Genomic DNA, 20253 nt, shown 5'->3' on the forward strand with positions numbered 1-20253 from the left:
GGAGGGTTGGATGCTACAGGGCAAGACAGGTCTACCAGTTGCACTGAAATGTGCAGACAAAAGCCTAAAGCCTCAGCCTCCTCCCGCACCCCGAGTGGCGCACAGCCAGTCAGTACCCACATGAAAGCAGGCACCTCATCTAATCTTGGACCCTCATCCCCTCCTTGGGCCCTCAGCACCAGAAGCTGGATTGTCCCAGGGGGTTTCCCACAGTACCAAGGCAAGTGGGAACTGCCCCTCACAGGATCAAAAAAAAAAGCTTTATGAGGACAACCTTGAAGGACAGTGAATTTATTCCAAGAAGGTTGTAATTTTGGAAATCAAATGTCCATAGACACTGGGTCATGTGGCATAGTCCGTAGTGTTAATAGTTAAGGCCTCTATTAGCAGTGACTTGCACTGGCTCATGACCACAAACAAGAGTAGAGACCCCCACCCCTGTTCCCACTCCCCCATCAAATCAGCCTGGGAGTGAGTGTGGAACAGGAAGTCTCTTCTCAGGCAGAAGCCAGACCTCCAAGGAAGGCCACAGGAAATGCCTCAAAGAGCCTCTTCAGGATTGGCCTTACCAGGGGACCCCAGCCATGTGCTAAAGCTGGTTGTCCTCCTTTTCCCAGGCCCTCATGGAGAGTGAGAAGGCCAAGGCTGGCCATGGATTTGTAAAGGCCACATTGGACACTATGCTTGAGACTTTCCTATGTCCAGAGGACAAGCCTAGGCCACAGTCAACCAGGAGGTACAGTCCTATTCCCAGGCACCACCAGTTTCACCAAACTCCAGAAAGGGCTGGGCCCAAGCTCACGTTGGCTGGTTTCCTTTGGGAGCAGGTTCACAAAGGGGTGGGCGTAGAGTAGAGGCTGACATTCCCATGGAGGAAAGAAGGGAAAGGCTGCTGCAGCTCCAGGTTTTCTCCTCTTACAGAAGGACAAACCTGGGAAGGGGCATCAGGTTGAGGTCTCACTCCCCAGCAGCTGCAGGCTCAGGCCCTGAGTGTCCACTTCTACCAGGTGGACGCTGTAGTTCCCGAGGCCCTGGGAACAAAGGACAGGTGTTTAGAGGGTTCTGGGCAAGTCTCAGGCCACGTCTCGTGCTGCAAGTGATCAGGGAGACTTGCAGCTGTAGCCCCTGCTTAGTGGTGAGACACGCTGAGGGCTCCTGTCCCCCACCAATCACCACCCCCAGCACCACCAGGTACCTCAGTCTTGGCCAGCACAGCCTCCAGAGCCTCCTTTTGCTGCGGCTCCTTGGTCAACAGATACAGAAAGCCTCCACCACCTGCCCCTGCCAGGCTCTGGCCATGCACGTGAGGGGCCAGGACATCCATCATACGCCGCACAGCCAGGGGCTCACAGCCTGGAGCCATGAGCTTCTTTTGCTCCCAGTAAGTGGTCAGGCACTGGCCCAGCAGAGGCAGGCTCCCTGGGTGGGGGCAGAGAAGGGAGTGGTGTGCCTGAGCTGGAATACTCAACACCTATTTCTGGACTGAATGATGTGCCAAGAAGCACTACTTAACCAGTGTCCTGGTGAAAAACCTAGGTCCAGTGCTGGCTGGAAATAGGAGTGATAAAGCCCACCTCGAGGGTTGAGGACTAAAGTGCATAGAGCAGCTGGCATAGTGCCCAGTACAGTGTTCAATCATGTAGACACAGACATGGAACCCTGATCAGCTGACTCCCCAGAACTCAAGAGGCTGAGCCTCTGCCCCAGTCTGCTTCCTGGTAGGTGGGGCTGGAGGCCTCCCTCATGATGCAAGTGTTATCCTGAGAAAGGACTCCCACCCACCTAAGTGTGAGACCCTGTGGAGGGCAGACAGTAGGCTTCTGTCCCCACGGGCCTCCTACACGGGGCCCGGGCCAGGCCTGCAAAGGCTCCTGGCCTCAGACCCACAGGCAACAAGGTACTCACTCCTGATGCCCTGAGCTCCAGGCAAGAAGCACCTCACCTTGGCGGAAGGCTTTTGCACACTCCTCGGTGTGCTGCACCAGGCTGTGGGCATTCTGCACGACGGCAGGCAGCCGGGCATACCAGCTCCTCAGCACATCCTGCAGATGGGGCAGGAGGAATGCAATGAGGATATGAGCCCAGCTGAGCCATTTGCCTCCCACATTCCTCCTGAGGCCAGGGCTCACCTGCAGCAGATTCCGGGCCAGGCGCGTCTTGCCAGTGTATACCAGGAGCAGGTGGTCATTGAGCTTCCGGAGGAAGCCCTCAGGCACAGTGATCTCTTCCACCTCCACCTTCAGTGGCAGCTGAGCCCGGGAGCGCCCCACCTTGATGCCAGGCACGAGGCCACCCACTTGGTCCTGCCAGCCACCTCCTGCAAGCCCAGGGTCCCATCACTTTTGGAGCCTACCTGTCCCAACTTCTCTCTCCCAGCCCAGGCTCCCAGTCCTGCACCCCTGGCAAGGACCAGCATGGGAAGCCCGCTTCTCCCGACCCAGGCTGAGCCAGGTGAGCTGTGCAGCTTCTGCCCCCAGCCTTCAGAACAGGACGAGCCCAGCAAGTGGAAAGCGTTACGGAGCCAAGCTTGAAACTCACAACGCCTGAGTTTGGGTGCAGACCTACTGTGTAACTGGAATTGGGGTAAGCCATATCAAAGGATAAGACCTAACAGTAAACTGCTCCCCTCAAGGAGAGATAACATGGGACTTCCCCTGAAGTTTAACGGTTCCCTGCACCCTGTCTTTTCTAATAAAGGGTGTTGATGTTGGAAAGCTTTTTAGCATCTCTTATTGAAATTGAAAAGAGCTTGTTCACATCTTGCTTTAGGAATGAAAGGTATGGATCTCTTTCTCTTGCAGCTATACAAAAGTGTCACAACTTGAGATAATTCTGGAATAGGCCTTTCATACCTGGGGCCTACAAGGATTTAAAGTACAAATTGCCAATGGCAGGGGCATCTGGAACTTTAGGCATCAGGCCCCAAATGTCAAGAACTCCTTACCTGCACCCCTCTCTGTCAGAGCACTTGGCACAGCTTGTGATTATACATTCATGTGAGTGGTTATTGAGTAAGGCCTGTCTCCAACAGACCATATGCCTTCTGAGGGCAAAGACCCTGTTTTTGCTCATTTTATCCCCAAGGCCCAACACAGAGTGGATACTCTGATCAGCTGACTCCCTGGAACTCAACAATGGGGCTGAGCCTCCTTCAATTGACCAAATGAAGGATTTGAATATTACACCTCAAAAGGAAAGTTAACAGGCTGCCCTTTTTGCTAATGACTACCCATTATGTGATGTGAATCAGGGCAACAAAAGGAGGAGGCTGGGCTACAAAGTGACCAGAGAAGATACCATCATCAGGCATCTATCTGTCCTTGCAGCAGCTTCCTTCCCAGCGTCCTGTGGATGAGGCCCTGCATCCTGAGGTGACCAGAGCACCCTAGGATCTGGAGTCAGACAAACTAGCTGCTCTCCATTGTGCATGGATTCCAAAGGGCCACGGTGGTGCAGAGGTGGAAGGTGTTAGTAGCATTCTATTATGATCACAGCCACATGGTAGTGGGGGGGGGGGGGCGGTGCACAAAGGACCACAGCCCATGGGCAGGGCAAGTTGCCAGAAGGCAAGCTAAAAGTCCTGTCCCCTATTCCAAATCCACCTCTGCCCGGCCTCACCCTGAGGGACAGCCCTAGGTGGGGACAGAATCATGAGAAATAGCACCTGGTATAACGGGTACCTAACAAAACACATGAAAGGTGCAGCACAGAATCTAGCACTTAGTAGGTACTCCTCAAGCATCAGGTCCTTAGAGATAGAAACATTTGAAGTTGAAAACCACCAGAAAGGGTCAGAGTGGTAAGAAGGAAGCTCTAACCAACTTTAAGGAAGCTTTGACCGTGCATATGTATACGTGGCTGTCTGCAAGTCCCGGGAGACCCTGGAAGCCCTTGGGAAAATGTCCATGACTTCCCTCCTGCCCCAGGGCAGTCCCATACCTGTCGTGAGCACCTGTTCCAGGTGCAGCACTGCATGGATCAGGGCCTCTGTGCCCACTACCCGGCCCGCGGCCCTCTGCAAGGCAGCCAGGGCTGCGCCTGCCAGGATGCTGCTAGTGCCTGCAGGGTGCAGAGGAAAGCGCCAGACATGAAACAGCTCTGCCCAGCTCACTCCTCAGCTGGGCAGAGGCCAGGGAGGGGACCGGAGGCGAGGCTGGAGGTTAGGGATGCGACTGGTGGGCAGCAGGGAGACAGGGCCCACCCACCGAGACCGGAGCCATGGGGCAGCTCAGACCAGGTATGCAGCTCGAAGCCACCCCCAAAGGTGTGCAGCAGCTGTTCTCTCAGGGAAAGCTTGGAGCCAACATGCACGATCCCCGCACAGATGAAGGTTGCCTTCAGCAGAGCCCCTGTGGAAGGACCAGCAAGGAATTTGGTCTTCAAGGGTAGAAGCAGATACCCCAAACTACGTCCACTATTGCCCAGCCCAGCACGGGGCTCACTGGGAGATAAAACCCCAGAAGTATTGGAGGCCCTATCTCCAAGCCATAAAAGGGCCTCTGGTCCCCCCAGCACAGGCAAATGTGCCAGCCCTACCTCCTTGGGCCTGCATGTACCCGAGCAGGATGACTTCAGGGCTCCTCCACCAGACTGGCTCACCCTCAGGACAGGCCTCCATGGCCTGCAGGGTCTCCAAGGTTCTGCCCCCATCCCTCAGCTGGCCATGCGTGCCATTCCCACCTGCGGATGTCACAGGTGCCCTGACCTGGGGCATGGGGCTGGCAGTAATCCTGCAGGTCATCTAGGTTCCGGCACACTGTCTTCATGGTCATCTTGTCCTGCTGAGGCCCCACTGCCAGCCACAGCTCAGGCTCTGGGATGCGGCGTGCCCTGGCCCCGATGGGCCGGCGGCCATCCACTCGCACAGCCAGACCCAGCACTGCCCCACCAAGCTCATAGGCAAGGGGTGGCGTGTCACTCCAGCCACCTTCAGCAGTTAGACAAGACCAAGTTAGTCACAGGGCAGCCAGCCCAGCCCTGGGGTGGCTACCCTTACCCCACCACGCCTCACAAGAGGCTCACCAGAGAAATCCACGCGAGCAGGGCACTCAGCCACCACCCACCGCCCAGGTGCTGGCAGCTCCACTGGCTCCATGGAGACAAAGTGCTGGGCTGACATAACAGCCTGGCGGATCAGAATCTGCCCAGCTCCCTCGTAGTGGCGGGCAGCTCGCACTAGCAACGCTGGCCTGCCAAGAGGGATGAGAGAGACGGTGGCGTGGAACCCCAAGCTGGGGGTGGACTGCCTGGGTTTGGGGACCTGACTGCCCTAGGTAACCGTGGTAAGAGGGGCCTACCTCTCCGTGGGTTTCCACCTCCAAGGATGGCCAAGGACTTCTCCAAAAGTTTTGAGCACCCACCTGCTCAGCCACTTGTCCCGCTCCTGGGCAAGTGCCTGCACGCCGGCCGCCAGGTTTCCACACTCCAGATATGAGAAAGGCTGCATCCACTCGGGATTGGCGGCTGGACCGCTCCGTAAGCCTCCCTGGCCCTCTGCCATGCAGCCCAGTACATCCGCCACACAGGCAAGAGCCCGGGCCGCCACTCCAGGGTCTTCCGCACCGGCTGCAACTGAGCGGCCAGGAGTCAGGGTGGCAGGGGAGGGGGCCTGCCCCCAGGGCCCTCTGCCCCCAGAGACTACTCAGCAGTCCCCCAAACACTCCAGGTCCTTCACACCTCTTCACCTGGACCCAAGATAGATTCTTGCCTATGAATGTTCCCTGCTCCTTCGCCAAGCAAGGTTCTCAACCTATCAGCCCCAGCCCCCTCTTTACCCCCTCACCCAGGATGTCCACAGTGGTTAGGAGCTCAGGCTTCAGGGTCAAACCACCCAGGTTCGGTCTCAGCCCCACCATCAACCAGCTTCAATGGGGCTAATGAGGTGTTGCCTAGCTGGCTACAGCTGAGCCCCCAGCCAGTGTGCCTGGGCCTCTGGGTAGAGCCAACCACATCCCAACCCAGTGCAAAGTTTGCTGGGTTTGATGATGCTCATAGGACCCAGAGGCTCAGCCCCAAGCCTCAGCCTCTCACCAAACTCCCCACTGATGGGGAGGAAACTTCCCCCCAAACTTACAAGTACACTCCACTGTGTCTCTCCCCCACTTTGAAGTCTCACAGCTCCCTAGTACCCTCAGGTTGATGATCCAGAGGGCAGGTAGGGCAGGTGACACTGGGACTGGCTTTCCAGCACACTCACCCTGGTCCAGCGTGGCCAGCAGGGGCCCAGGACAGCCCTCTCGGACAGCGGCCCGGATCAGCGGGCACAGGCTGAGGTCCTGCCGAGCCTCCAGCACACGCCTCGCCTTATGCAGGGCCTGGCGGAAGAACAGGTCCCGGCGGGAGGCCAGTGTGGCAGCCCGGTCCAGGCACGGCTGCAGCTGCTCCCAGGACAGACGCCAGCAGGCTCGCCAGGCCCGCAGGGCCTTGCCCCTATCCTCCTGGGGGTCCAGCATCCACAGCATGTCCCGGGGTCCCAGAGCCCTCAAGGGGTGGAGCACGGGAAAGAGGCGGGCACTAAGAAGGCAACGCTCCGCAGGGGGCGTGTCTGGGTCCCACAGATCCCAGTCTCTGATGTGGGGGAAAGACATATTAGCAGGGGGGAAGCAAGGGCTCCTGCCTGATCACCAAGCCCTGACTGACTGTCAGCTGGGGGCTGGCTCATTCATGGTGACAGGACAGACTCCTCCAGAGGCAGCACAAGTGTGCAGCTCAGAGAGAGAGGCCCGGCTGCCTTGCCTCTTTTCCCAGGCCACTGGACAAAATCCCAAACCCTGAGCATAGCCAGGGTTGCTCAGAAAGCAACCTGTTTCTGTAGTTGCTCAGAAAGATCGTGGGACAAATCAGGATGCCCAAAACTATCTTGGACCCCAGGGATGGTTAGGGGGTCGGGTATTGCTCTGGGGCAGGAGCGAGGGCAGGGGTGAGCCTCAGAGAAGCAGATGCCCTGCCCTAGCTGCCTAGGCCGGTAGAGTCCCATCTGGGCCGTTAACCTTACCGAACGCCTGTCTTCTGGAAGAATTCACTCCAGGACATGTTAAGATACGTTCCTGTCCCCTGTCTCTGGGGGAAGAGGAGGAGGCAGGAAGGGGGTTAGGGACACTGAGGCCAGAGGGGATAGCAAGAGTGACGAGCACATATGCAAGGAAATTCTGAGACACCAGCGTCAAGCCCTGGAGCCTCGATGTTCCTGCCCAGGTGCCTGGCACTCGGCCCAATCCATCATAACCAGCTCTGAGGTCCAAGGTGGGTCACCACCCTCTCTGTGCCTCAGTGTCTGGCCTATAACACGGGCCACCCCACCAAGCCCACCACATAGAGCAGACAAGGAGGGTGGTGAAGGCCTGTTGAGACAACTGGCTGCACCCTCCTCACCACCTATCCCTCAGGCCAGTGCTCAGGGAGACTTGTAGGAGATGGGCTGGAACCCTCGGGGAGTCAGGGTGGACACCTAACCTCCCAGCTGTCCAGACGGCCAACGAGGGTGAAGACACGGCTGGGGGCGCCGTGCAGCCGCACGTGGTGTCCCTGCAGGACGAGGTCATGCAGCTCTAAGCCGTGCAGTGCCTTGCACTGGGCCGTGTCCAGGCCACTCACCAAGCAGCCAGTGCCAATATGAACAGGGCCCTGATAGGAGAAAAGGTATGCATCCTAGCACAGCCCTAAGTACCTAGACACACACACACACACACACACACACACACACACACACACACACACAGGACCCTGGCCCCTGGAGCGCTGCCCTCCTGCTTGCCCCTGGCCTCACCTGAAGATGGCAGTGCTGCAGGACACTCCCAGGACCCAGTTGGACAGGGCCTTCCAGCAGGCAGCTGACCACGGAGCTCTTGGCACCCAGGAGCTGTGGCTCCTGGGAAGCCAGGCAGAATGTTGTGAGGGCCCAGGACCCAGGCTCCCCCACAGCCAAGGCCCCAGCCAGAATGCCTGCTGCTCCCTGTGCCCTGACAGCCAGGCACATCCCTCTGCCCTAACCCTAGCCTCAGGCCAACTCCCATCCCCACTTTTTCACGCCGCTCTTCCAGAGGCTCCCCCAGCGGCGTGCTCTGCCTGTGTTCTCCTCCAGTACAAATCTGAACTCAGTAGCAGAGGTCCCACCAAATGACAGCTCTCCCAGGAATCCTCTCCCATCTGTGCAGCTACCCCTATCCCTGCCACCCTGAGGGCCACCTATGAGCTCTCCCTGCCACTTTTCTCAGCCCATGGGAATGACCCAGGCCCATCACCTCAAATGTGCTTATCCCCCAGCAGACCCCACAGAAAAGCATGAAGGGAGTCTTCTCTAGTTTCCCAGGCAGACCTGCATGTAGAATCCTGAAATGACCATTTACTGGCTCTGTGGATTTAAGCAAGCTACTTAACCTCTCTGAGCCTCCAGTGCCTCATGTGTGAAACGGGGATAATAACACCTATACCTACTCTATTCCAAGGATGGGCTATTCCTTCCCTTTCCTGGAGCCCCCATCCCACCTGTCCACAGGCACCCAGCAGGCACTTCTGCTGGCCCTCCCTCCAGACAGGTCTTACCTCCACCTGGGAGTGCACTACCTGGGCCCTGGGAGCCCCTGGGAATGTGAGGCTGTGTAAGAACTCACTGGCCGAGGTGGTCATGTAGCTGTAGCTGCCATCAGGGACATAAGCTGTAAAGATACAAGTACCGACCCCAACCCCATGCCTGCTGCAGCTCTGATGCCAGGCCAGGCCTCCCACCGAAGACACCTCTTAACCAGGCCAGGGGAAGGCAGGCATGGCAATGAGCCCATTGTGCCGATGGGGAGGCTGAGATCCAGAGAGGCTCAGCAACCTGTCCGAGTCACATAGCTAGAAAGTAGAAAGACTGGAACTGGAGCCCAGGAACAAGACAAAGGAAGAAGGGAAGAGGGCTACAGGCTCTGGATTTGGAGAGGGTAATTGTCTGGCATGCACTAGGCCTGCATGGTCCAGAAGCCTGGGGGCCAGGCAGGCAGCTGCCTCATCCTGGGGGGGTCCTCACTCCCATGGTCTCCCCAGAGAGCCAAGAGGTAGTACCCACCCATGGTGAGGGGCTGGTCACGTAGCTCCCTCCACAGTTCAGCCCGGGCACCCTGCAGGTAACTTCCGATGTCCATGTCACCTTGGCCCATCTCTGGAGGCTGCCCCACCAGGAAGTCCTCCCTGTTCACGTTCCGGGCCATGCAGAGCAGGATGTCGAAAAAGAGAGATAGCTGGGGCAGGGGTAGGAAGCACATCTATTGAAAAGGTTCCTAGGTTGAGCTGGGGCAGTCCCATTCCCAGAGACACTGACCCAGAGAAGAAAGGGACCACCAGGCTGCCAGTGTCAGGGCCTCTACCCAAGGCCAGGGGTCCCCAGCCCACACCCCCAGTCACCTGGACAGGCCGGGCTCCAGAGTCTAAGCCCATGTAGGTGCAGGCATCCAACGGTGGGCTCACATGGGTGGCCAGGAGGTGCTCAGCAGTCTCCACAGAGAAGAAGGCGATCCCTGAGACCTAGAGAGGTCAAGTCAGGTTGTGGGACTCTGGGGCCAGCCTGGGCCCTGAATTGGGAAGGACTCATGCAGATGGGCCAACCAAGGCTGGCTGTCATACCAGGCAGGGTCTTTTGTCTTTGGGCCACTCCAGCACCCAGGATCCAGGCTTAATGGGAGTGGGCTCCCACCAAACATCCCTCTCAACATCCACCTTCTGGGACCCCCACCCCAATTGTCAGGCCTCCCTGAACTAGAGACAGAGAATGAGAAATAGTTCCCCATCTTCCTCAAGGTCCAGTCCCAGACCCTTACCCAATGTTCCTATCCTTGCCTTTCATTCTAGAAGGATCCCTCAAATCAGATTCTAGACTTCCTCCCAACTGTGTTCCTGAAATTACTCACAGGCTGGTTCCAGCCTTTCTGCCACACCTGCCTCAGATTCTGGCTCCACCAGCTCCCCTGAATGCCAGTTCTAGACCTTACTCGGATCCTGGTTCTAGCCTGTCCCAGAATCTTCCAGAAGGAGTGCAGATAGGCAAACCCTCCCTTCCTCGTCCCATAAGGTCTCCAAAGACCCTAGCGTGGGTCTGGCAGCTGTACCAGTGGCACCCGCCCATCCGGCCTGGCACACCGTTGTATCTCTGCCTCGGTGCCCTGGTAGTAAATGTCCAAAACGAAGCCCTATGTGAGGAGAAAACAGAGTTAGGGAAAGGAGCAAGAAAGGACCAGCAAGGAGGGCACCGCAAGGTGTTCTCCAAATGAAAACCTAGGACGGAAGTCTGACAGGTACCAGGGTGCCCCAAGGACACGAGCACTGAAGACTCCCACCCCTGATGGTAGAGGGCAGGCTTTGCATGTTTTCACAGCCTTGAGCACAGACCCTAGCACAGGGTCGGTGTGCAATTCATGTTTGGCAAAAGACTAAGTGAGCACAAGAGCTGTTCAGAGGGGACCTCCTCCAAATCCAGACCATGCTAGAAAGTCCAGGATGAGAGGATTCCCCAAGCATAGGACCAGGAGGCCAACCCAGATGATCAAGCTGCCCACACAGCTGCCCCAGGGGCCCTACCTGGGAGTCAGTGAGGTAAACGCCATGGTTCCGGGCATAGGCCGGGTTCCCTGGAAGGGCAATCACTTTTGCTCCCCGGAAGTTGTCCCAGCTGATCCCTGTGAATGGGGCAGTTAGGAGGTTCCCCCAGGGGCCTCAACCCAAGACAGGGGTCTCCAACCAGGTGGAGGCAAGAGCACAGGGCAGGGGCATCCAGACAACTCTAAAGGGAATTTCGTTTCCAAAGCCAAATGGACATTCAATTCCTCTGGGAGAATGACAATACCTCCCCTCCCCAAATTCTTCCACAGAACCCTGCAGGGCAGAAGGGGCAGGGCTGGGTGTCTCCATCCTACAGCCAAGAAGACTGAGGCCCAGAAGGGGAAGCCCTAACTCGGTCTGGGCTTCATTCTCCACACCCTACAGTTTCCTTTCTGAACAGGGCATCAGGCCAGGCCCAGAGACCAAGTGAAGAAAGGTATCTGGCTGTGGCCAGGGAAGGCAGTCCCAAGGCTTCTCAGGCTCACCTGGGTTTGGAGGAACAGACAGCAGCATGTCGGTGCTGCAAACCCACACACCCGGTGGGGAGCCTGGGCCCAGCTGTGGAGAGAGACAGAATGCAGCTGGTGGCCTGGACCAACCCTTCCTCTGCTCCCACACAGCCCAGTCTTGGCCTATTCTATGCACTCCAGCAGCCATCCTGTCCAGAAAGACCCTGTCTGCCGAGGTAACAGGGCCTCCCCTGACCCATGGCGCTGATGCCAACCCTCCCCCATCCTCTGAGGGCCATATCTCCCCACCAATGTGGCCAAGACTAACCTTCAGAAGCTCTAACTCTGGGCACCTCCAAAGCCTTTCTTCCTGGCGTCTCCTGTCTGCGCCAGCACAGAATATACAGCTGCTGGTGCAGTGGGAGGGGTGTGGCTGTCTCTGGGATGAGGCCCTGTGGTTATGGCCAGCCTTACCCGATGGCTCATGGTGTCCAGCAAGCAGTCCAGGTTGCAGACCACAGCCTCCACGGGAGCCTGGGGGTTCTCCACAGGGAGGCAGATGAAGGCCCTGCCACAGTCGTCAAAAGGGAAGTCTCGGCCCTAGGGAGGGAGCACGGACAGGAAAAGAACCCTTGGGGCAGAAAGCCTGGGGACAGCCTATCAGCTGTGCAAAGGCAGGAAGCCATCAACCTAGAAGACTTTTAAAAATGTGTTTTCTCAGGGTGCCTGGCTGGCTTAGTCAGTGGAGCACGCAACTCTTGATTTCAGAGTTGTGAGTTCGAGTGTTGGGCATGGAGCCTACCTAATAAATCAGTAACTTAAAAAGCGTTTTCTCGTTTTATTTTTTTCTTAAAATGTTTTCAATTATATGATTATGGTGAAAAATTAGAAAATGCAGATGTGCCCAAAGAAAACAGTTTCTCAGGGATGACAGCCATTGCCCTCATTTTGAGGTACATCCTTTTAGACTTTTCTTTAATTTTTTTCAATGAGATCATGAGAAGGTGGAGAGACAACAGTAACTAATACACACACACACACACACACACACACACACACACACACACACACTACAAGTAAAACTAGGGGAAAAGTTTGGGAATTGTATCAATGTCAATATCCGACTGTGGTTACACTATAGCTGTTGAATTTGTTACCACTGGGGGGATATGGGCAAAGCTTACAAAGGCTTCTCTCTCTATATTATTTCTTGCATGTGGATTGACATTCATCTTCATCAAAATTCCAATTAAAGGGGTCTCTGGCTGGCTCAGTCAGTGGAGCCTACGACTCTTGATCTCAGGACTGTGTGTTAGAGACTCACGCTAGGTGTAGAGATTATTTTAAAAAATCTTGGGGCCCCTGGGTGGCTCAGTCAGTTAAGCATCCGACACTTGATTTTGGCTCAGGTCATGATCTCACTGTTTGTGAGTTCAAACCCCAGATCAGGTTCCGTGCTGACAGCACGGAGCCTGCTTGGGACTTTCTCTCTCCCTCTGTCTCTGTCCCTCCCCAACTCGTTCTCTCTTTTTTTTCTCTCTCTCTCAAAATAAATAAGTAAACTTTAAAAAAATAAATAAAACTTCCAGTCTCCTCAGGCCTTTAAAAAAAATCTGAAAAAAAAAAAAAAAAAAAAAGGAAAAGAATGGCTGAAGAAAGTTTAAAAACACACACACAAAATTCCAATTATAAAATTGAGATCAGGGCACCTGGGTGGCTCAGTTGGTTGAGTGCCCGACCTCAGCTCAGATCATGATCTCATGGTTCGTGGGTTCGGGCCCCATGTCAGGCTCTGTGCTGACAGCTCATAGCTTGGGGCCTGCTTCAGATTCTGTGTCTCCCTCTCTCTCTGCCCCTCCCCTGTTCATGCTTTGTCTCTCTCTCAAAAATAAGTAAACATTTAAAAAAAATTGAGATCATTCTATATAAACTTGTGTGGCTGGCCTTTTCCCCTTAACAATGAAAATACATCCATTGAATGATCATAGTGAGCCAGGCCAGGCCCCATTTCAGCATTTACATGGATCATCTCAGCACATCCACACAAAGTACAAACTGTTGCCATCTTCATTTTACAGATGAGGAAGGTAAGACCTAGAAAGAAGGGGTCAAGTGATTTGTCCAAGGTCACAGAGCTAGTAAGTCTCTTTCCAGGTAAATGTGTAGAGTTAGCTGGAATTTTTTTTTTTTTTTAGTTTAGTTATTTTGAAAGAGACAAAGCATGCGCACACGCAAGTGGGGGAAGGGCAGAGAGTGGGAAAGAGAGAATCCCAAGCAAGCTCTGTGTTGTCAGTGCAGAGCCAATACAAGGCTCAATTCCATGAACCTCATAATCACAACCTGAGCCAAAATCACGAGTCAGATGCTTAACCGACTGAGCCACCCAGACGCCCCAGCTGGACTTTTAAATCATTGTCTAACATTCCACCAGGAGGATATACTGCTTATATTCAGCCAGTTCCCTATTTCTGGACATTTGGATCAATTCCGATTCTGATTCTTCTGTATCTGCACAAGGAACACCTTGCACACACACAATGGTAGAACAACTTTCTAACCCCGAGGATTGATGCTTCCAGCCTTCTCCATGGCCCCTGAAGAACTACAAGGCCCTCTACTAACCATGTGCAGGATAAGGATCCGGGCCGAGTGCAGGACATCAGATGTCACCACCTGTCAGAAGTGGAAGAGCCCCGTTGACAGAAGCTTGGGCAGATGGTACCCAAGGATGTTGTCCTCTTGTCCAGGGAGAGACCCCAACACAAATCCCCTCAGGTACCAAAGGAAGAAAAGACAAGGTCAAGACCAATGGCCATAGGCAAGCAAGGGGCAGCTCTGGCCCCTCCTGGATAAAGAAGCCTAGTGGCCCTCTACCTGGGCCACTTCTCTGCCCCTGCTTTTTGGGAAAAGCTACAAGCAAGGATGTGGGGCTGGCTGGGTGACTCACAGTAAGTCAAGCCCCACGGCAACCACACAGTGGTGGCCTCCCCTGCTGGTGCCACCTCCATCATCAGAGCATGTCCATTCCTATGACCACTCTCACTCCCTACGTCAGGGGGCCACGAGGGCCAGGTGACTGAGTGAAGTGGCTGTGTGTGTCTGGAAGGTGAACCTGGTGGGAACACTGACCCCTGGGCCCCGCACAAAGCAGGCAGCCTTATCCCAGTTCCAGCAAAGAGATGCCATGTGGAAAGGAGAGCCAGGAAGTTTTCAAGAGACGCCAGAAAGCCCAATTCTGAGATACTGGCTCCAATGTTCTAAAACCACTAAAAAGCCTGGCCCTGCCTTGTGCCCCCTCCTGATAAATCTACCCAATCTACACGCACAGAAACTAATACCAAATGCTCAACTGGCCAGGCAATGGAGCCCCAGGAGCATGTGACCCCGGAAACAATCTGTTTGAAGCCCGCATCCCCGTTCTGACCGGGACATGTGCCAGAGGATGGCACTTCATGAGCACTCACGGTGAAGCCTGCCCGGGCACTCAGGTGTTCCGCAGCCACCAGCAGGGCATTGAGGGTGGCTCCTCCACTGCCCACGCGCATCTCAGGGTCCTCCACAGCCAGTAACAGTGTCCCGGCCGGGATCTGCTCCCGCTTCTGCCGCACCTCCAGCTCTGTGGTCAGAACACAAACTGAGACTGGCCCCCAGCCTCCCCACCCCGGTCCAAAGCACCTAGAGCAAATCTACTGAGAGCCATTATTTTATTTTCTTCGACCTAGGGGCTTCTTTTTAATTGAGGTATAATTGACATACAACATTACATTTGTTTCAGCCGTTCAACACAATGATTTGATATTCGTAAAAAATATGGAATCTTCACCAATTTGCATGGCACCCTTGAGCAGCGGTCATGCTGACCTTCTTTGTGTGGTTCTATTTTCAGTACCTGTGCTGCCAGAGCAAGCACTCAGTAGCTTTTCATGGAGTAGCTCCTTAGATCTTCGCCCAACTCTGTGAGGTAAGTACAACCAATCCCATTTAACAGATGAAAAAATTTCAGTCTCAGTGAAATGATACGATGTGTCTTGAGGTCTCATGGCTAGAAAGCAGCAGAATCTGGGCCTGAACCCAGGTTTCCTGGCTCCTGAGGCTGTGGGGGTACGGTGGGGGTTCTCTATCAGGGGTAAAGTGGGAAGGAGGGGGTCCCTACCTCTCTGGAAGACCTGGACATTATCCTTGTACTGGCACGTCAGGATGATGACCGTCCAATCAACCCCCTTTGGCTGCACCATTCTGGCCAAACTTGAGGGGGTTCCCTGCGGCAGAGATACAGGTGTGTGTGGACATCTCAAAAAATTTATCTTACCCTGAAGTTGATAGTTCAATGAACTTTTAACACATGTATAGATTCTTGTGGCCACCACCACTTTCCACACCCAGAAAAACCTCCTGCATGCTATCCCCTTGGTCACGCCCTCCTCCGTCCCTCACCCCTGACAACCACACTCTGTTCTTCACAGCCATGGCTGGAATGTAGTCTTTTGAGATTGGCTTCTTTCACTCAACATAATGCCTTTAGGATTCAGCTAAGTTGACTGTGCATATCGCCACTTCTTTCTCTTTAATTGCCAAACAACAGTCCGTTGCATGAAGTGACCTCCATGGTCTGTTTCTCCATCCATCCAAGGACATTTGGGGCTATGCCCAGCTTTGAGGAATCATGAACAAAGCCGCTATAAACATTTGTATGGCACCTGGGTGGCTCAGTTGGTTGAGCGTCCGACTTCGGCTCAGGTCATGGTCTCACAGTTTTGTGAGGTCGAGCCTCGCATCGGGCTCACTGCTGACAGTGTGGAGCCCACTTCAGATCCTGTCTCCCTCTCTCTCTGCCCCTCTCCCGCTCGCGCTCTCTCTTAAAAAAAAAAAAAAAAAAAAGTTGTATGCAGGTTTAGTGTGAACATAAGACTTCACCTCTGCCAATGTACACCCGGGAATGGGATTGCTACGTTATATTACATTTGACTTTGTCAGTGTGGATGCATGTGATTTCCTCAGGAGAGGAAGTGAGGGAAGCAAGATGGGAGTGACAGTGGGTCCCACCTTAAAGCAAAGGGCTGCCCCTCAACATTCAATTATTGGCTGTGAGCTAGGAGGAGGGGAGAGAGGGAGGTTCTAGCCTCCCAGGCTCCTGAAGCCAAGGGCAATTCCCTGGAGAAGAGGGCACCTGTGGGAGGGGTGCACCAGCCTGTTCAAGGGCAGAGGGCAGGGTGCCTACAGTGCCCACCACAAGGACCTCAGAGGAGACCCACTCTCCAGAAGCTCCGAGCCAGAAGGGGGCTACAACCCACCGGTCAGCCATCTTTCTCCACGGCACTCTGAGCAAGAGAGGGGAAGGTGGGCCAAAGTTATGGCTTCACCCTCTACTATCCTCCTCAAAATTCCTCTCCTAGCAGTTGGGAAATTAATCTGACTTCAGAGGACCCAAGACTACCTGTAGACAAGTGCTCAAAAGTACCTTGGCATCCACCTCTGGCAGGGATCCGGCTGCTGTCCCACAAGTCAGCCCATCCCCTCCTCCCGCCTCCAACCTCCAAAGCTCGGAATGGGGATGATGGGGTGCCCAGAGTGTGTGTCCACTAGTCAGCCCAAGCACCAACTAAGAGCCAACAGCAACAGCGCCCTCTTACGTAAGCCAGACCCTCAAGCCTATGGTTAGGGCTGACAAACACCACGACTTGACACACTCCCACCAGCTTTCAGGGAAAGCCTCCACCGCTAACAGAAATTTCTCTGTTCCCTGCTAAGCCCGGGAGGGAATCCAGAAGGGAAATCTGAGATAGAGATCTTGGCCAGCCACCTGAGGAAAAGGCATTCTCTAAGATGTCCATCTGGCCTTTCCAATAAAGGAGCCTCGAGGGATTCCAGCTTGGCACTCACTGTGTGATCTTTGGCACCCCTAATCCTCGCAGGCCTCCTGCAGCAGAGAGGAGAACTGACAAATGCTCCCCAGCTTGTTCACATGGAGGCCACACTTCCTACCAATTGCTCCCAACCAGTGACTCCGCGCAGCAGGGACATGAACACAGACTCATTCCTGCAAGATGAGGATCCTCCGACAGGCAACCCTAGTTCCTGGAGTCCCCATCAATCCGACAGACACTGCAAGGCAATCAGAGATCCTTCCAACCCTGCCCCTCCCTCTGTCTGTCCATCCGTCCGTCCTTCCTTCCTTCCTTCCTTCCTTCCTCCCTCCCTCCCTCCCTTCCTCCCTTCTGGTGCTTCTTCACACAAAGCAGCCTAACAGCTCTCCCTGCATCCTCTAGCTACCTCCCCTTTGTGCCCTTCCCCAATAAATCTCTTGCAAGTCTAGTCCCATTGCGGTCTCTGCTTCTCCAAGGACCTGAACCAACATGGGGAATATAATATCATCTCTCTCAAAGGAAAAAAAAAAAAAAATCACCGTAAGAACTTCTAACTTAATGTCAGGCAAGTACACTCTATCCTCAAAGATTAAGGAACTGAGGCAAAGAGAGATGAAGTAACCTGTCCAAGGTCACATGGCTAGCAAGTAGCACAGCCAAATTTGAACCTGATACTTTCTCCAGAGTCCATTCTCTTAAACACTACACTGAACCCACTTTGTAGGGACAAGGAAAGAACAAAAGGAGTAAATATGAGTAAAGTGCTCAGTGTATATTAGCTATTACGATAAAGTCTAAATGCAAGGTGATAATGGAATGAGGAGGGTGTTAATGATAACAAGCACTGGGACTGAGCTCCTCACTCTGGTCCACGGTTAAGACATTATGACTTTGCATTCTCACAACATCCCCGCAGCATAATTATTATCACTTCCACTTTACAGAGGCTAATGGATGCTGCAGCCACGATTGGGACCTGGGTTGCTCCAATTTATATGCAGGTGATGGTGGTAATGATATTTGGTCCCAAGCAAAGGGGCTGAAAGAGAGCAAGGAAGAAATGCCCCAAGGAGAGTCCAATGACCCAGGAAGTCTGAGCCCCGTGTTGGTCTCAGCATAATGACTGGGAGACACGGACAGGTGACAGATCATGGCCAGAGGGGGGAGGGTAGCCCTATCTGGACTGCACTCTACTAGGCAGAAGAGCCTTCTAGGACTGGGAATCAGCCCTCAGGGCTCTGTTCCCAACTGTGTCTCTTCCTGTGTGATTTGAGCAGGTTACCTAACCTTTGTAAGCCAAAGATACGAACCTCCTTGGAATGTTACCAGTATTAAATAAAATGTAAAAGAAGTGGCACGCTGAAGGGGTAGTTCTCTCCAGCAGGGAAAGGAAACAGCAGAGTTTAACTTGACCCTGAAGCTGGTGGCAGGTGGGAATGATGGCTCTGAAATAATCTCCTAGTCAAAGATGCCCGTGAAGAAGTAAAGACCAGGGAAGGCCTAGGGAAATCAAGCCAGGCGGAGGAGCGTGCCTTGCCAGATCAGCCAAAAGAGTATTTTATGATAACACATCAACTTTTTTTTTTAGGGACCAAGGCCAAAGGCATTGCAGAATCAGCTCACGTGACTCACTCAATAGCCCTCTGAATTGCATCTTACCACACCCGTGACAGAGATAAGGAAACTAGCTGAAAGACAAGAATAGCCTGCTCAAAGCCATACACACCAATAGCACAGGCAGGCCAGGTGTGTCCAACACCAAGGTTCATGTTCTTAACCACCCTGTCGAAAACAAGACATCTCTCCTGGAGTCTAGAGTCTATGCCCTCTGCCATACCTAACATTTACAGAAAACTTAGACCTCTATTCCAATATTCTGCCCACTTTGATAAAACTTCATCTATTAAGGCCAAGTTTAATGTCTTCAGCCAGTTTTCCTCATTCCAAAATTGGATAAGGAAGGGGAGCCAGGGACAGAATAACCTCTTCCAGTTATGCTTTTTGAAGATAGGTGGAACAGGGATTTTGCATTTTAGAACTTTAAAGGTGGGGGGGGGGGAGTCGGGGGGGGGGACGGTCTTATGAAGGGATCTATTTTGCCTTCTAGAAAATAAAAAGGCAGAAAGAAGTTGACTGGTAATAAAACCACTTTGCAAATTATACAGACGTCCTCTAATTGAGATTTGTGCATACTGACGAGCCCAGGTCGTGTAAACTGAGGCAGGAGACGCGGCCTCAAAGCAAAGTCAGCAGCGCCGGCATCCAGCGTCCCACTTGTCTCAGGGTTGAGGGGCCTCTGGGGCCCGTATCCCTCCCTGTCCCAGGTGTCCCCAAGTGCCCCAGCACTTGCCACATCCCGGAGCTCCCACTGAAAAGACCCAGGCCAAGGAGTAGGAGGACCTGCAGATGCCCCCTACAGACAGTGGGCGCCCAGGGACGCCGGCAGAGTTCCCGGAAACTCCTCCCTATCGGGAACAGGGAGGCCACTGGCCTAGCTCCGTCCTACCGATCCGACAGCGTGGGCCGAAAAACTGTGGGATCACTGGGGTGTGCGAAGCCGGGACCAGCGCGGGCCGAGGTATCTGCCTCTGTCGGACGCAGTGGGCTCTTTAAGGCGTGGCTGCTCGTTCCTTCGCGGCGCACCCTGGGAAATGTAGTTTCGTCCTCCCGCCGGTCCTGGCTTGTTCTCCCCCCAAAAACTAACCCCGAGCTATTTGTTGCACAGGTACGCAAATCTGGTTAGGGCAGCGCTTTCCTAAAGGGCGAGTCTTCAGATCTAGATGGGAGGTGAGGCGAGAAGGTGGCTCCGTTGCCCAGCAAAACTACAACTCCCAGAGGAACAAATATGCCTTTAAGACACAGGCTCGTTTTCTGTGGCTGAAGGTTCCACGTTTGGGGTCTGTTTAACCCACTAGCCAGGACCTGAGGCAGCTGCTTTTCTCGCAAGACAATAAAATCCAGAGGAGGGGTGGGGGGGAAGGGGGGAGTAGGCGGAATAATAACAGATTGTTGCCTAAGCATAAGCAGCTACTGTTGGATTGGCAGTTGGTTAGTGCTTTCGCGGGATTCATCACATGGGTCCTTCCGGAAGAAACTTTCCAACTCTGCAGTAGGAAGATCCGCGGAGCTTTTGGAAAAGTTGTGAATGGCAGCATTGTTTGTAATAGCGGAAAACTGGAAACACCTTTTCTCTAGGGTACATCCATGCCATGGAATACTATGCAGCAATTAGAAGAGGGAAGTAGAACTGTGTTTACAATAGGAAACTGTGTTCAAGACATTTTGTTAAGGGGAGAAAAAGCAAGTTGTAGAACCTTATGTACAGGAAGCCCACTGATATCAAAAATAATGTATATGGACTCATAGTT

The 20253-nt window shown here is 53.9% G+C and overlaps 1 protein-coding gene and 1 non-coding gene across 5 annotated transcripts; both read right to left on the bottom strand.

Moving 5' to 3' along the window:
* Positions 1-275: 275 nt before the first annotated feature.
* On the bottom strand, positions 276-19839 carry FCSK (fucose kinase). Of its 4 annotated transcripts, XM_045443474.1 has the most exons (24): positions 19392-19839; positions 15175-15280; positions 14486-14637; positions 13644-13694; positions 11496-11621; positions 11058-11130; positions 10552-10649; positions 10083-10163; positions 9382-9501; positions 9047-9218; positions 8542-8654; positions 7766-7867; positions 7453-7623; positions 6995-7059; positions 6197-6567; positions 5361-5571; positions 5023-5189; positions 4706-4927; positions 4206-4349; positions 3940-4059; positions 2130-2317; positions 1943-2042; positions 1196-1419; positions 276-1031 (listed from the first exon to the last, which is right to left on the bottom strand). In XM_045443474.1, exons 2-24 carry the CDS (start codon positions 15254-15256, stop codon positions 945-947), a joined length of 3240 nt encoding a protein of 1079 aa, XP_045299430.1. In that variant the 5' UTR covers positions 15257-15280; positions 19392-19839; the 3' UTR covers positions 276-944. The 4 variants fall into 4 exon arrangements, with proteins under 4 accessions (XP_045299430.1, XP_045299429.1, XP_045299431.1 ...); XM_045443473.1 differs by lacking the exon at positions 19392-19839 and having other exon boundaries at positions 15175-15299; XM_045443475.1 differs by lacking the exons at positions 13644-13694; positions 14486-14637 and having other exon boundaries at positions 19392-19798.
* Positions 14825-14931, bottom strand: LOC123579526. Its single transcript, XR_006702827.1, has one exon. It is a non-coding gene; the product is annotated as a U6 spliceosomal RNA (small nuclear RNA).
* Positions 19840-20253: the final 414 nt, after the last annotated feature.

Source organism: Leopardus geoffroyi, chromosome E2, assembly GCF_018350155.1.
Source record: "Leopardus geoffroyi isolate Oge1 chromosome E2, O.geoffroyi_Oge1_pat1.0, whole genome shotgun sequence".
Classification (NCBI taxonomy): domain Eukaryota; kingdom Metazoa; phylum Chordata; class Mammalia; order Carnivora; family Felidae; genus Leopardus; species Leopardus geoffroyi.

Coding starts and splice junctions, on each gene's coding strand:
- FCSK (XM_045443474.1), bottom strand. CDS start 15,256: ATGGTGCAGCCAAAGGGGGTTGATTGGACGGTCATCATCCTGACGTGC. Junction 13,695..14,485: donor GTGCCCGGGCAGGCTTCACC/GTGAGTGCTCAT, acceptor CACTTCTGACAG/GTGGTGACATCTGATGTCCT. Junction 5,190..5,360: donor CGGGACAAGTGGCTGAGCAG/GTGGGTGCTCAA, acceptor CCCTCTTGGCAG/GCCAGCGTTGCTAGTGCGAG.